The 14,003-nt window shown below is 48.4% G+C and overlaps 1 protein-coding gene across 5 annotated transcripts in view; it reads left to right on the top strand.

The window, feature by feature from the left end:
* Positions 1 to 14,003, top strand: part of RPS6KA2 (ribosomal protein S6 kinase A2) — a 344,820-nt gene that overhangs the window by 271,581 nt on the left and 59,236 nt on the right. For all 5 annotated transcript variants that reach the window (XM_053592911.1, XM_053592909.1, XM_053592910.1 and 2 more), the window contains one exon: positions 2,130 to 2,211. In XM_053592911.1, the coding sequence (XP_053448886.1) occupies positions 2,130 to 2,211 (82 nt within the window). The remainder of the gene's footprint in view (positions 1 to 2,129; positions 2,212 to 14,003) is intronic.

Genomic DNA, 14,003 nt, shown 5'->3' with positions numbered 1-14,003 from the left:
GGAAAGAGCTCAAGAGTTCAGCACAAATGTTCTCTCACTGCAAAAATCTCCTCTCTGCCCCCGCTGTCTTGTGTCTGCTGCCCATCAGGAAGCTTGTCTGCATGCCAAGGGACCTGCCCCCACACCTGCAGAGTGGTCACGTGTACCCACACACCCACAGAACTCAAGACAAGACTCCTTCTGTTCATGGGGACTTCCAGGGCTAGAGTAGGACTGTTGGGGACAGCTGCTGGGACCCAGGTCCCATGGGAGGGCTCATGCCTGGGTCCTGCAGGGCAGTGCAAGTGAGGTGACGCCCCAAGCTGTCTCCCCAGGTCTGCAACACAGGCTCATGTGCCCAGCTGTGGGGACACACACACATAGGCACTCCGCATGTCTCCCAAAGAGGAGTCAGTTCTCAGTGACAATGTAGTCCCAACCCTGAGAGAAAAGGAGACCCGTTGCTAGCTGCCACGCTTCCCTGGGACGCCCTTGTTTCCACCAGCCTTGGTAGCGCAGAGTGGTGCTGTGATTCCATCTCACCACTTTGGTGTCCCCTTTCCATCTTGGCATAGGGGCAGAGTGCTTTTCTGTGGACCCTGTCTAGACTAGTCACCTAGACTACTCACCCGAAGCGAGGGGCTGTGAGGAGAGGCAGCAATCAGGAGTGGTGGGGCGTAGCTGGTCAGGTGCAGGAGACCCTCTGGGAGGGCCCTGATGGGAATGTGCACAGACCCTGAGCTGGGACTTGGTGTCTCCCTGGTCCCTCTCCCATTCGAGTCTCTAGATGCCTGAGGGTGTCCTATGAGTTCACCTGCACCAGCTCAGGGCACTTGTGCGGTGAGTCTCTGCAGTGGGCAAGAATGAGGGTGCCCCTCTGATGGTGGCCAGGTGGGAGCAGCCCCCATGCAGACACTCGGTGTGTGAGGCTGCAGTGGCACCAACGATGACCAGCCTGGGGCCACACAGAGTTCATGTCAAGCTGGAAGCCCCCAAAGGGCACTTACTGTGGCTGCTCCTTCTGGCTTTTTCAAACTTGGGAAGGGAGGCATCTAGGGAGGAGGAACTCAGCATCGCCCCTGGATCACACTGGAGGAGGCCCCAACAGAGTGGAATTTGCTCCTCTGTCTTCATCTTTTAGGCAGATTTTTCATTTGTTGAAATGCTTTTAGGAAAATTGAGTACTATAATGTTTGTTCATTTTCATGGAAGATTTTTATATTTTTTTTCCAATTGTGCTAACTTTATTGCTTTGCTGTGAACACAGAATTATCCAATTATCCTCCAGGATATAAAGGGGTTTTTTTTCTTTTTTTTTTTTTTAAATTAAATCATAAACATAGATCATGTATACATTAATGCATTTATGGGATACAATGTGCTGATTTCATATAGAATTAGGAACGCTTTCATCTCACTGGTTAATATAGACCTCATCTCGTTTACTTAATTATTGTGTTAAGACATTTGTACTCTATACTAATAGATCCAACATGTACCCTTGCAATATGCACCATAGAGGATACTTCAGGTTCTATTTTTTTAATTAACTTTGTTCAAAAATTACTATCATAATTTAAACTCAGCCTCTCTCAATTATCTTTTCTTTTTGGCTTTCCTGTATAATACACATCAAAAAGTATTTGAGAAAGTATTGTCCAATAGCCACATGACTCTATTTATAAATGTAAGCTACTCACAGCTAAAATTTGGGTGAAGAAAGTTCAAATAAAAGAAACTGGTTTACCTGGATGACGGATGGAGCTGTCCTGGTGATTGGCAGCCTCGCTCCAGCGTCTCCGTGGATTCACAGAGGGACATTCAACATAAGCCACACGGCCTCCCCTAAGATTTCTGAATAGTGTTCATTTTTCTAAATAACTGGTCTTCAAAAAGAGGAGGTATTACTTCTGATACAAAATAGAAAGTTGATGATTCCAAAACAGATGATGGTTCTTCTTCAGATGTTGAGGTGAGTTAGATGACGCCCTTCCTGGCAGCCCGGGTGCTGGGAAGATGGGCAGGGCTCCTGCAGTGTCTTTCTTTCCTTGGGATTTTTCCGGACTGCCTTGTCTATCTCCTTGTCAAGTCCAGTCAGGACGATGTGCTGGAAGTCGTGCCCTTGCAGATTTCTGCTTTCTCTTTCCAAGGTGTTCCTGGTGAGGAAGATCAAGGGGTCCGATGCCGGCCAGCTCTACGCCATGAAAGTCCTCAAGAAAGCGACACTGAAAGGTGAGGCTCACGGAGGGCCGGCCGCTTCCAAGACGCGTGCTCGCAGCCTCACACTGCTCCTCATCTGAGGAAATAAAGTTCTGTTTCGTGTTCAGGATTTCTTTTTTTTTAATTATTAAATCATAGCTGTGTACATTAATGTGATCATGGGGCACCCTACACTGGTTTTATAGACCATTTAAGGTGTCTCTAGATGAGCATTTCAGGCACTTTACTCTCTGGCTGGTAATGAAGTGTGTCCGTTTCCCTGAGTGTTGAATCGTCCCTGCAGGGCTAGCACGGTTCCCAGAGCGCAGCCGTGCTGCATACTTGCTGCTCTCCCACGTGTGTTTTGCTGTGGAGCACCGTGTGGGAGACAGCGGCAGGGAGGAGGGCAGCTGGGCAGCCTGAGTCTGAGCAGCCAGGAGGGACTCCCGTTTTAAGTAAATGTGCCCGGTTGTGTTATTTCCTGGTGTCCTGGTGACTGGGGGTTGGAGAGCCAGGACCTGAGTCTGTGCAGCTGCTCTGCGCTGTCATTCTGTAAGTCGAGTCTGAGTGCTCATCAGCCCGGGATTAACATCAGTCAGGGCATTGTCGGAATCTCCATTCCAGCCTGCAGCCTTTAGCCGGTCCACACAGCTCCTGCTGTGTCTGCTCTGGGCACCTCCTGCTCACCACACCCAAGGTATGCAAGGTGGCTGAATGAATATACAACCCTGGGCAGAGGCCGTGGAGCAGTTTACCAGTTACAGGAGCTCACCAGGGAGGAGGCCACCACCTGCCACACAGGCTGTGCTCCCCACTTTGTGGTAATGAGAGGGTGAAGTGGCCTGATCCTGCAGGAGATGCGACTGGCTTATTGGAGCAGCTTTGTGGGCTGGTGGGAAACTGAAGCCCAGCGGGAAGGCAGGTGGGTAGAACCTTTCCCACTGGCCAGAGGCACAGCTGGCAGGAACAGGGAGCTCATGGTTAGGGTTCTGGGGCCTGTGAGGCTTGGAGATGTCAGGGCAGCACCAAATTTTAGGGTTATAGCAGCTGCCTACAAGGGGACTGTACAGAGAATGTCCTTCTCTGTCATCCATTCATGTGAACGTCCAGCATCAGCCAGGGACACAAAGCAGATCCAGGACTCCGGCTTCTCTTGGGGTGATGAAAGTGTTAAGACTGACTGTGGTGATGGCTGCACAACTCTGAATGTTCTGAAATCTTTCAACTGTACACTTTAAATGGGTGAACTGTGAGTTATAGCTCAATTAAGCCATTAATTTTTAATTAAACAGCTGCTAAATGACATGTCATTGTCCAAAACCCACCCTTTCATCCAAGCCTTGAGATTTGTCATCTCCAGCCCAGAAGGGTGGCTTCCTGTGGTGCCAGACAGAGGCAGAAGCTAATCCCTCGCCACACCTCCCTCCCTCCCTGCAGCAGATTTCCCCGCTCCAGGGCAGGAGGAGAAACCAGGAACAGTTCCTTTTCTCCTTAAATCACAACTGTTCAGTTCTTTCCCCTAAAATCTCATCTCTGCCTCCCCAGCCCCTGAAAGGAAGGGAGGGAGAAGGTGAAGCCGGATGCCACGCAGAGATCCAGTGATGTTTGTTTATAGCTTGAGGAAGGAAGGAGCCAGAATGTTGTTCTCTGTTTAACTACTGCTAAGCCCTAGACTCTGTCAGAGAGGACTGTGACCTCTCAGCTCTGTGCAGAGCGTGCTGGGTCAGTAACCTCACTCTCCTTGACACACTCCACCTTGTTTACAATCCAAGCCAGTGTCTTTGGGAAGCTGCTGCTGACCTGTGGTGACACTGTGCACATGGGGCGACTGAGCGAATGTCGGACCCTGAGCACCTCTAAACACCTGCGTGTTTGTGTGCGCGTGTTAGATGCCAGGCTAGAACCTGCTGAAATGGAGGCAGTGTCTGCGTCAGGGTCACAGGGTTGGGGGCAGCTTTTTGGTTCTCTCTCTCTTTTTTATGTATTTATTTTGGATTAATATGAGGTACGTGTGATTAGGTTACATTGTTTGCATTTGTAAGCTAATGTCCACATTGTAGCTGGGAAGTATGCCATCTTCGCCTAGGAAGCGTGCCATCTCTCCAAGTTTTCAACAAAAATAAGACATCTTAGTTTTTATACTATGAAGTTAGTTTTTAAATATTCTGGAGAAATGTGTTTAAGCAATCAAATCATTTTTATGTTGTGAAAATGCACCCTTGAAGCCTAGAATAATAGAAAAAAAATCCATTTCCTTGTGCTTCTTAAAAGTCAGCTTTAAAACCAATCGTTATGTTACATCTTACCTGTCTTAGCTTTCCGTAATGGCCTGTCACTGAAGAATAGAAATTTTTTCATGGAGATTTAATTGAAATTTATTTTCTGAAGAGAGAATAGCAGGCTTTCCAAAGTGGTCCCTGTGTGGGGGTCACTGGACTGTGCATCCCAGCCCAGTGGTGTGGACAGGAGGCCTGGCCTGGCTGTGCACCATAACTGGCTCTCCTTCCGGATCAGGACACCCAACAGCTCTGAGCCTGAGTTTCTTTCTCACTCAAGAAAGAAGAGAGCTGACTTCAGGTTTGTTTTATCTCCAACACCTGTGCGAGTCACTCCAGAGCCCTTCAGATGCCCAGTAGTGCATTCTGCACTCTCACAGCACCAGGCTGAGAGTTAGTTAACAGTCATGAAGACCGTGCGTGGGGAAGGCGCACAGTGGGGCAGCCCTGGGGTCATCTTCACTCACCAACAGTGAAACCCAAAAAAGCACAGTCGGCATCCAAGGGAAAATGAGAGACTCTGAGCAGTAAAATTATTTTGAAAGGAAAAAATGAAACATGCAGAAAAGATTTTTAAACTCCAGTTTGTCTCTCAAAAACGTGGGTGACTGTCATGTGTGCAGAAGTGAAGACAGCTGTCAGTGGCATCCTGTAAACTGGTATGAAGGATAATTGTGTCTGACAGCTTCATTTTATCGTTCAGTGATTTCGGAGTGTCAGGTACTGTCCCCTCGTTTCTTGGAAGAGGTGGTGGATCATTGCTAGGGGTGTCAGTGGCTCAGACTGTGAGTGATGCTCCTCCAGTTTCCTCCTCCCACCTCGCTGTGGGGGCGCTGCCTGCCTCGGAGGTGCTTAAGGATGCTTTAAAAATGTTCAACTTCTTTAAATTGACAAAGCTTCTCTATTAACAACTCAACATGAAGTTATTACAAGGAAAAATGCTATATAATGCTTTCCAAAAATAATGAATCCCGAAGGGTGATGTCCCCTTCCTTATTATCAAGGAGTTTGGTTTAAAAGAGTGCAAGAGCAGGGTGGCGCCTGTGGCTCAGTCAGTAGGGCACCGGCCCCATATACCGAGGGTGGCAGGTTCAAACCCAGCCCCAGCCAAACAGCAACAAAAAATAGCTGGGTGTTGTGGTGGGCACCTGTAGTCCCAGCTACTCAGGAGGCTGAGGCCAGAGAATCGCCTAAGCCCAGGAGTTGGAGCTTGCTGTGAGCTGTGACGCCACAGCACTCTACCAAGGGCAATAAAGTGAGACTCTTTTCTCTAAAAAAATAAAAATAAAAAAAGAGTGCAAGAGCAGACATGAGACAAGCCTGGACATCCTGTGGTCAGTGTGTGGGCAAGCAGCCTGGTCACTGGCCTGAGGATGTGCCCTGCGCTGCCAGGAGCAGGGTTCTCAGCCTGGGTGGCCGCCAGCTGGAATCACCCAGGGTATATTCACAGGATCCTGGCACCTGGGGTCCTTCACAGATTCTGAGTTAGCTGGTCTGAGCCCCAGAATCCCTACAAGCCTCCTCCTCCCTGGGTATCTCTGGGGTGACGCCAACATAGGTGACCCCTGATACCATGGTTGGGAGCACAAAATCTGGACCCTGAAGCCAAGTCCAGGTGGAACCCTGATGCTGTGTCCTTTGGAGTGCTGGCCCTGGCCAGCGGTTCCCAACTGAGAATGGGATAAGATTGATAAGTGCCTAGCCCGTGTGTGAAGTATGGCTGGTCCCAGCAAGGTCCTGTGAATGTCAGCTGCGTCCGTTCACCTCTGGTCTTTTCCCCTTGGAGACGGCTGGGCTGTGGAAAGGTGTCAGGACTTTTCTTGTCGAGGTTTCATTTAGGTTTGGTGGAGTTGGGAGTGGTGAGCAGTTTGAATGCTAATTGCTATCTGGCTAGAAAGAGTGCTAACTTGGTTCAGCTGTAGTGCCTCCAGGACAACATGGGGAACCTGTGATCACGCTGACCACTAAGGAGGGCCAGTGCCTGAGCAGAGACTGCAGGAGGGTCAGGGTCACCATGCAGAGACCGTGGGAGGGTTGGGATCACCGTGTAGAGACCGTGACATCCCTCTTGTTCCAGTGGCATCTCTGTGACAGGGGAGGAGCTCTTAAATGCCACTTGCACTGTGCAAAGATATTTTTCTGTTAGGACTTCACCTGTGTTTTCATCCTAACATGTTTTCCCTGTAAGTTGACTTTCTCAGCCCAAAGGTGATCGGCATTCCCTTCATGGAAGGAAATAAGTCATATCCCGTTGATCGTAAAGGGACAAAAAATATAAATATTATTCTGGCAAAATCTCTTTATTTAAGCAGATCAGGTGAGAGAGAGTCATGGCGGCATCTGGTGCTTCTCAGTAGCTGTGTGGTGAGTCAGGGAGATGGACCTGAGGGACGTGTCCAGGGCAGCTCTGTTTCTCTCACTCCTCGTTCCTTCTGTAAGAGGCAGAGCACTGATCCCATCACCGCAGATGCACTGAGCGGGGTGTAGTGACTGGAGCAGACCTGTACTGACACATTCGTATTGATCATAGCATTTGAGATTATTCCTAGGCAGAGTTCCAGACCCAGTTGGTTCCAGACCCCATGGTGTTATTTTTAGCACCTCTGTTTGTTTTCCCCTCTAAGGCTGAAATGCTTCATTAAAAACACTGACTCACTCGGAAACTAAGCCTCAGTCAATCTGTTAGTTTGGACAGATTGTATTTCTGTGCTAATTCATTTATGTTGTTTGATTCTCACTTGAATGACTTCAAATTCTTAGGGAGAAAAATGTAGGCAAATTCCAAGCACAAGTTTTAATTGCCTCTTTGTAAGGGGAGAGCCCTGAGATTGTTATTATTGTTGTTACCATCTTTATTTACACAGTTTTGGAGTTACTGCAAATGGTATGTATCTGGAGGTAGTGAGGTTGGAGTCCTGTGCACTAGGAGGCCAGCTGGCACCCCTGGGCCACCCCGTCCTTACCTGGGCACCAGACTCCCAGCATCTTCTCAGCAGGAAGTTGCATCCTGGCTAACTAGGTTACTGTTCAAGGAATTTTTCTTCTCAATTTTTATCTAAGAGTAAAAGTTGAATGGAAATGATTCCCCCTTAAGCCATCTTTGCCCTCTGTTCTTCTGGGCTCTTTGTAAAGTAGAAATCCTCTCTCGCTTACCTGCACGCCGATGTCACCTATGCCAAAGGCATCTGATTCATTACTGAGGTACCGCTTGTGCGCTGGGGAGCCCTGTACGCATTTGTTTTTACCAGAAGTGCATTTCTTGAATTACAGACATGGAAGATATAGGAAATAGATATTTCTCATTATTTGTCACCTGTGCAATGGAAATACCAAAGGATAATGGGCTTCAGATGTATCTGGAGGAAGATTCTCTGGTAAGGCATTAATTAGACACGTCCGTCTGTATTAAATAATTAGGCATAGAGGCGTGAGCCAGCAGACAGGCCTCAGAGAGGCGCTGGTCAGGGATGCATGCCGGTGACTCTGTTATTATCGTTTCTTTTGTTCTTTTCTCTTTGCAGTAATTAACTCTAGAAATTTGTGAGCCCCCAAATGTTTAGCAACACAACAGCTCATGAGAGCCCCCCCTTTTTTGTTTACTACAAATTAAATCTTTGAAAGCTAAAAGGTAGTGTGTGAAGATGGATTTCTATTCGGCATCTGGGCGACGCAGACTGCCTGGTTGTGGGCAAGAACACTTGGAGCAGAGGCCACATGGTGGGGAGGAGCGGAGCTTAGCACCGGCCACGGTCACTAAAAGTCTCAGCTAAAGATGTGTACGTAAGGTTCAGTCTTCAAAGCCCCTGCATCTGCGCCCCAGCAGCACAGAGCCATCATCGTGCCTCTGATTGTCCTGCCTGTTTGTGACTGAGCCCGTCTGCTGATCACATCACCACTTCCTGCCATGCTCAGCAGCCACAGGGGTGTGTGCAAAAGCCCTGGGCTGGTAGCGGCAGGGCTGATGCTGCTTCACACCCCTCACCCCCATCCAGAGGTCCTCTAAGTGTACATATATAGTGACTGACAGAATTGCTGTTGCCATCTTCCCCATAACCTTCTTTTGGAATTTCCACATATAATACAAGATGACACTGTGACATCCTCTGGTGTGACACATGTCTTAGTCTGTTCAGGCTGATAGGACAAATGGCTTGTGAACAGCAGAAACTTACTTGTTGCAGTTTTGGAGGCTACAAGCAAAGACCAAGGCTCTGCACGTACAAAGGCTCTGCTCTGACCAAGGCCATCTTTTCACTGTGTTTTCACATGGCAAAAAGGGCGAATGAGCTCTTTGGGTCTCCTTATTAAGGCACTAATGCCATTCATGATGGTGCCACTCTAATAACCTAATCACCTTCGAAAGGCCCTACCTCCTAAGACAGTCACACTGGGGACTGGATTTCAACATATGAATTTGGGAAGACACAAATATTCAGTCTGTAGCATTCCGCCTGGGTCCTCCAAGTTCATCTCCTTCTCACGTGGGAAACGCGTTCATGCCATCGGAACAGACTCAGCTTTGTTACCAAACTGAACTTGGGTCCCCACGCCTTGCATGCAGAAAACACCAAACACTGATAGGAGGATTTGCATCCAGAGAAAGCAAGGCACCCATCGCAGGCTCCAAGCAAGAAAGATGGGCAGCTGACACTTTAGGCCTGACCTGCCTGCTGCCTTACAAGCAAGAGCTTTTAAAGGCAGGTGTATGTTTCAGGAAAGCAAAAGTTACAGGTGAAACCATAAATCAATACCTGGAGGTTATACACTTGTTTGGCCCACAAAGAAGGGATATCTTGAAGCAGGGGGCTTATAAGGCAAAAGCAGAGACCCTTTAAGGAAGAAAGGCTTCATCTACAAACTTGGGGTCAGCAGGAGGGAATGTTAAGGTTTGGCCTCTGGTTGTCGTGACTCTCTCCAGGCCCCTGGAAGAAATTTAAAATGAAGAGTAGAGGTCAGAGTTCAGTCCTCAGTGTCTCTTACCTGAGTAAAGTCCCCTTACCATGACAGCAGTTGGCCTTTCCCATTTGATAGGACTCCAGATTCCTGCAAAACAGCTCAAGAGCATGAGCTGGGAAGCTGCCTTATGGTTTCTACAATACCTGGAGACTCCACCTTGTTGTGAGGCCGCTGCTGAAGTCATGACTATTTCCTGGCCTGTCTGTGTGCTCATGGACTTCTCAAGCCTGGCTGGATGCCTGGAATTTCCCCTGAAAGACTCAAGATTTTTCCTGTATGTCCATGCTTGGTGTGCGGGGCTCTGGAAGGACTCTAAGAGGGGTCCCTGTTCCATCTCACCTTTATTCCAGCACTGAGTCAAAAGTCTAAAGTTCATCATGTCCACATCAGATAAGACACAAGGCATGATTCACAGGACACCAACTACTCACAGCTCTAAACCGTGGGATCAAACAAGTTCTGTGCTTCCAAAATGCAATGGTGGAGAGTTATTTTGTTTACCCTGGAGATAATCTAAAAATCAGATGACAAATTCAGGCATTGGTCTCCAGCCTTGAAGAGAAGTTTCCAGAAAGTATCCCTAGTTTGGTATCACCTTGTTGCATGCCCACTGGGGTAATCCCACAAAATGCTTCATCCCATATATGTCTGGGAAGGAAACCATGCCCTTCGTGGTGACGTGAACTGTATGTGCTCCCGCATGTGTCTCGGCTGCCGGGACAGTCACAGGACCACAAAAGGTGAAAAGCACATGACAGTCCCCACTGATAGCAGGAGGCACAAAGCAAAGCAAACCTCAGAAACCACATCTCCTGAGGCCCACACACTGCAGGTCACCACAAGTATGGGGGTGACTTAAAGAACAAAATTTTTCATTTATCTCCAATTCTAGAATTCATTAGTGACTCTCAAGATAGCCCAGAATGTTTTTCTTTTTACATCTATAGTAGCAAGTCTCGGTCACTTCTTGGGGCTATAGCTTGGCTGTGAAGTTTACGCTAGTCTAGAACTGTGTGAGAAAACCATCGCTGATGCATCCTCCAGGCTGGTGTCAGCGATCCCTCCTTTAGCTTCCTCTCAGCTTTCTACAATGCTCACAACATCTGTAACTCGTGGAGGGATGAAGGAACCTTCTCACCAGGTTTTCCATTTTATGTATCTAGATCTTAGAAATCAAAACCCCTTGGGATTCTCAGCTGCCAGAGACTCGGCTTGAAAGTACTCAGCACCAGACAATGGATCACTTGCTTGCAGCCTCTGCTTCTTGGTGGAAGAATTGCTGTATTGCTGCCCGTTGGTTGGCAGGGCCATGGTTCCAGGCATTTCATTCTGTCCCTAGATGTGGGAATGAATGACCACTACAGCACAGAGGGGGCATTGGTGAGGTCGGTGGATAGCTGCTCTGCCCAGCAAAGGCAGAATTCTCATAGGCCTGAACATACTCCCCAGTTGCTGTTGGAGAGCCCGTTTCATGTGTGTTATTTTATATACTGGGGCATTGCCTGGTGTGATGACAATCCTTTGACATCTTGTTTACTTTATCTCCACACTGGTGTATGGAAACTAGGCACAGTCAACTACATAGTCATCAGCAGTGATAAAATCCCACAGAAACCACATCTCCTGAGGCCTGTTTTGTGCCTCCTGCTATCAGTAGGGACTGTCATGTGCTTTTCACCTTTTGTGGAGTGAATACCTTTCCCTTTTCCAACTACCCTAAAACCAATAGTTGTTCATGTCTGGCCATGTTGTGTCCAGGGAGTCAGCCGTACAGGACATTCTTGTAAAAGCATCTTCTCTGTTCTGATGCATGTCACCTGAAATATAGTATATTAACTGTAGGACTGGATTCTTGGTTTATTTCTCTATTATGTTGGATAGTATTTGGGTAATGATAGTATTTTGGATATTATATTTATTTAGGCTTTTGGCTCTTTTCCTGTTTATTTGAGATAACCCTAATTTTTCTGCGTATCTTTTAATGTTAAACCAATGTTCTTCATTCTAAATCAATCTAATATTAATTCTACTTAGAATATTTTTAGATTATCTTCACCAGAGTCAAAGGCTTTGTGGGTGACCAATGTTTAGATGTTTTGTAACTCCTGTAGGACTGGATTCTTAGTTTATTTCTCTATTATTTTGGATAGTATTTGGATAATGATAGTATTTTGGATATTATATTTATTTAGGCTTTTGGTTCTTTTCCTGTTTATTTGAGATAATCCTAATTTTTCTGCTTATCTATTAATGTTATGATTTTTGTGGATGACCATTGTTTAGATGTTTTGCAACTCGATTTGTCGATCTTTCCCATGTTATTTTTTCCATTATTTATACTAGAAAAGAGATTCCCCATCCAGACATCAGATAAATATTCAGCTTTATTATAATTTGCTTGGCTTATTTAAAAAAATGTTTTTAAACTCTTTAATAGCTCTGGAATTTATTTAGTGTAGGGTAGAGAGGAAATGTGTATTTATTTTTCTACTCTAACTACACAGCCCCTTAGAAATTTGAATGTAAGACACCTTTCCCTAATTGTTTACCAGGCTTATTGTGGTCTTTCGTTTCCATTACCAATGCTAAAATCAGATATGTAGCTAAACAATGTTCTTCATTCCAAATCAATCTAATATCAATCCTATTTAGAATATTTTTAGATTATCTCCACCAGAGTCAAAGGCTAAGCTTTGAAATGAGATAGGGATATGGTGTAAGAACATAGGATCCCCGTTCCCCTGCCACCCTACGTCACTAGGTCACCTCATTGGGGTCTTCAGAGACAGAAGAACAGAGCAGGGACTCCTCCCCATAAGATAAGGCACATGGGGTGACAGAAGACCTCTCCTGCAGACACTTGTCAGTCTGGGTCTGCTCTGCTGAAGGACACAGGGCTCAAAATCTAGCCAGAGGCATCTGATGAGGCGTTCACCATGAGGAAGCAACTCGTGTCTGGGGTGTGACACAGCCCACAAGTCCACAGTGGCTGTCCCACCATGTGGGACAAGTAGCTAAGAGATTTCCATGTTAAGTTTAATATGATTTGATACCCATATGGATCTCTGAGTGAGAGACTTGTTTAACCATGACTCCCTGCTACTTCTGTGTACTGTGGCTCCCACCCTGACTCCCTGCTGCCTCTGTGTACTGTAGCTCCCACCCTGACCCCCTGCTGCCTCTGTGTACTGTAGCTCCCACACTGACTCCCTGATGCCTCTGTGTACTGTGGCTCCCACCCTGACCCCCTGCTGCCTCTGTGTACTGTGGCTCCCACCCTGACCCCCTGCTGCCTCTGTGTAGTGTAGCTCCCACACTGACCCCCTGCTGCCTCTGTGTACTGTGGCTCCCACCCTGACCCCCTGCTGCCTCTGTGTACTGTAGCTCCCACCCTGACCCCCTGCTGCCTCTGTGTACTGTAGCTCCCACCATGACCCCCTGATGCCTCTGTGTACTGTGGCTCCCACCCTGACCCCCTGCTGCCTCTGTGTACTGTAGCTCCCACCCTGACCCCCTGCTGCCTCTGTGTACTGTGGCTCCCACCCTGACCCCCTGCTGCCTCTGTGTACTGTAGCTCCCACCCTGACCCCCTGCTGCCTCTGTGTACTGTAGCTCCCACCATGACCCCCTGCTGCCTCTGTGTACTGTGGCTCCCACCCTGACCCCCTGCTGCCTCTGTGTACTGTAGCTCCCACCCTGACCCCCTGCTGCCTCTGTGTACTGTAGCTCCCACCATGACCCCCTGATGCCTCTGTGTACTGTAGCTCCCACCCTGACCCCCTGATGCCTCTGTGTACTGTAGCTCCCACCCTGACTCCCTGATTCTGCTGTGTAGTGTAGCTCCCACCCTGACCCCCTGCTGCCTCTGTGTAGTGTAGCTCCCACCCTGACCCCCTGCTGCCTCTGTGTACTGTAGCTCCCACCCTGACCCCCTGCTGCCTCTGTGTAGTGTAGCTCCCACCCTGACCCCTGATGCCTCTGTGTACTGTAGCTCCCACCCTGACCCCCTGCTGCCTCTGTGTACTGTAGCTCCCACCCTGACCCCCTGCTGCCTCTGTGTACTGTAGCTCCCACCCTGACCCCCTGATGCCTCTGTGTACTGTAGCTCCCACCCTGACTCCCTGATTCTGCTGTGTAGTGTAGCTCCCACCCTGACCCCCTGCTGCCTCTGTGTAGTGTAGCTCCCACCCTGACCCCCTGCTGCCTCTGTGTACTGTAGCTCCCACCCTGACCCCCTGCTGCCTCTGTGTAGTGTAGCTCCCACCCTGACCCCTGATGCCTCTGTGTACTGTAGCTCCCACCCTGACCCCCTGCTGCCTCTGTGTACTGTAGCTCCCACCATGACCCCCTGATGCCTCTGTGTACTGTAGCTCCCACCCTGACCCCCTGATGCCTCTGTGTACTGTAGCTCCCACCCTGACTCCCTGATTCTGCTGTGTAGTGTAGCTCCCACCCTGACCTCCTGATGCCTCTGTGTACTGTAGCTCCCACCCTGACTCCCTGCTGCCTCTGTGTACTGTAGCTCCCACCCTGACCCCTGATGCCTCTGTGTACTGTAGCTCCCACCCTGACCCCCTGCTGCCTCTGTGTACT

The sequence above is a fragment of the Nycticebus coucang genome, chromosome 5 (genome assembly GCF_027406575.1).
Source record: "Nycticebus coucang isolate mNycCou1 chromosome 5, mNycCou1.pri, whole genome shotgun sequence".
Classification (NCBI taxonomy): domain Eukaryota; kingdom Metazoa; phylum Chordata; class Mammalia; order Primates; family Lorisidae; genus Nycticebus; species Nycticebus coucang.
This window is presented reverse-complemented; position numbering and strand designations above follow the sequence as displayed.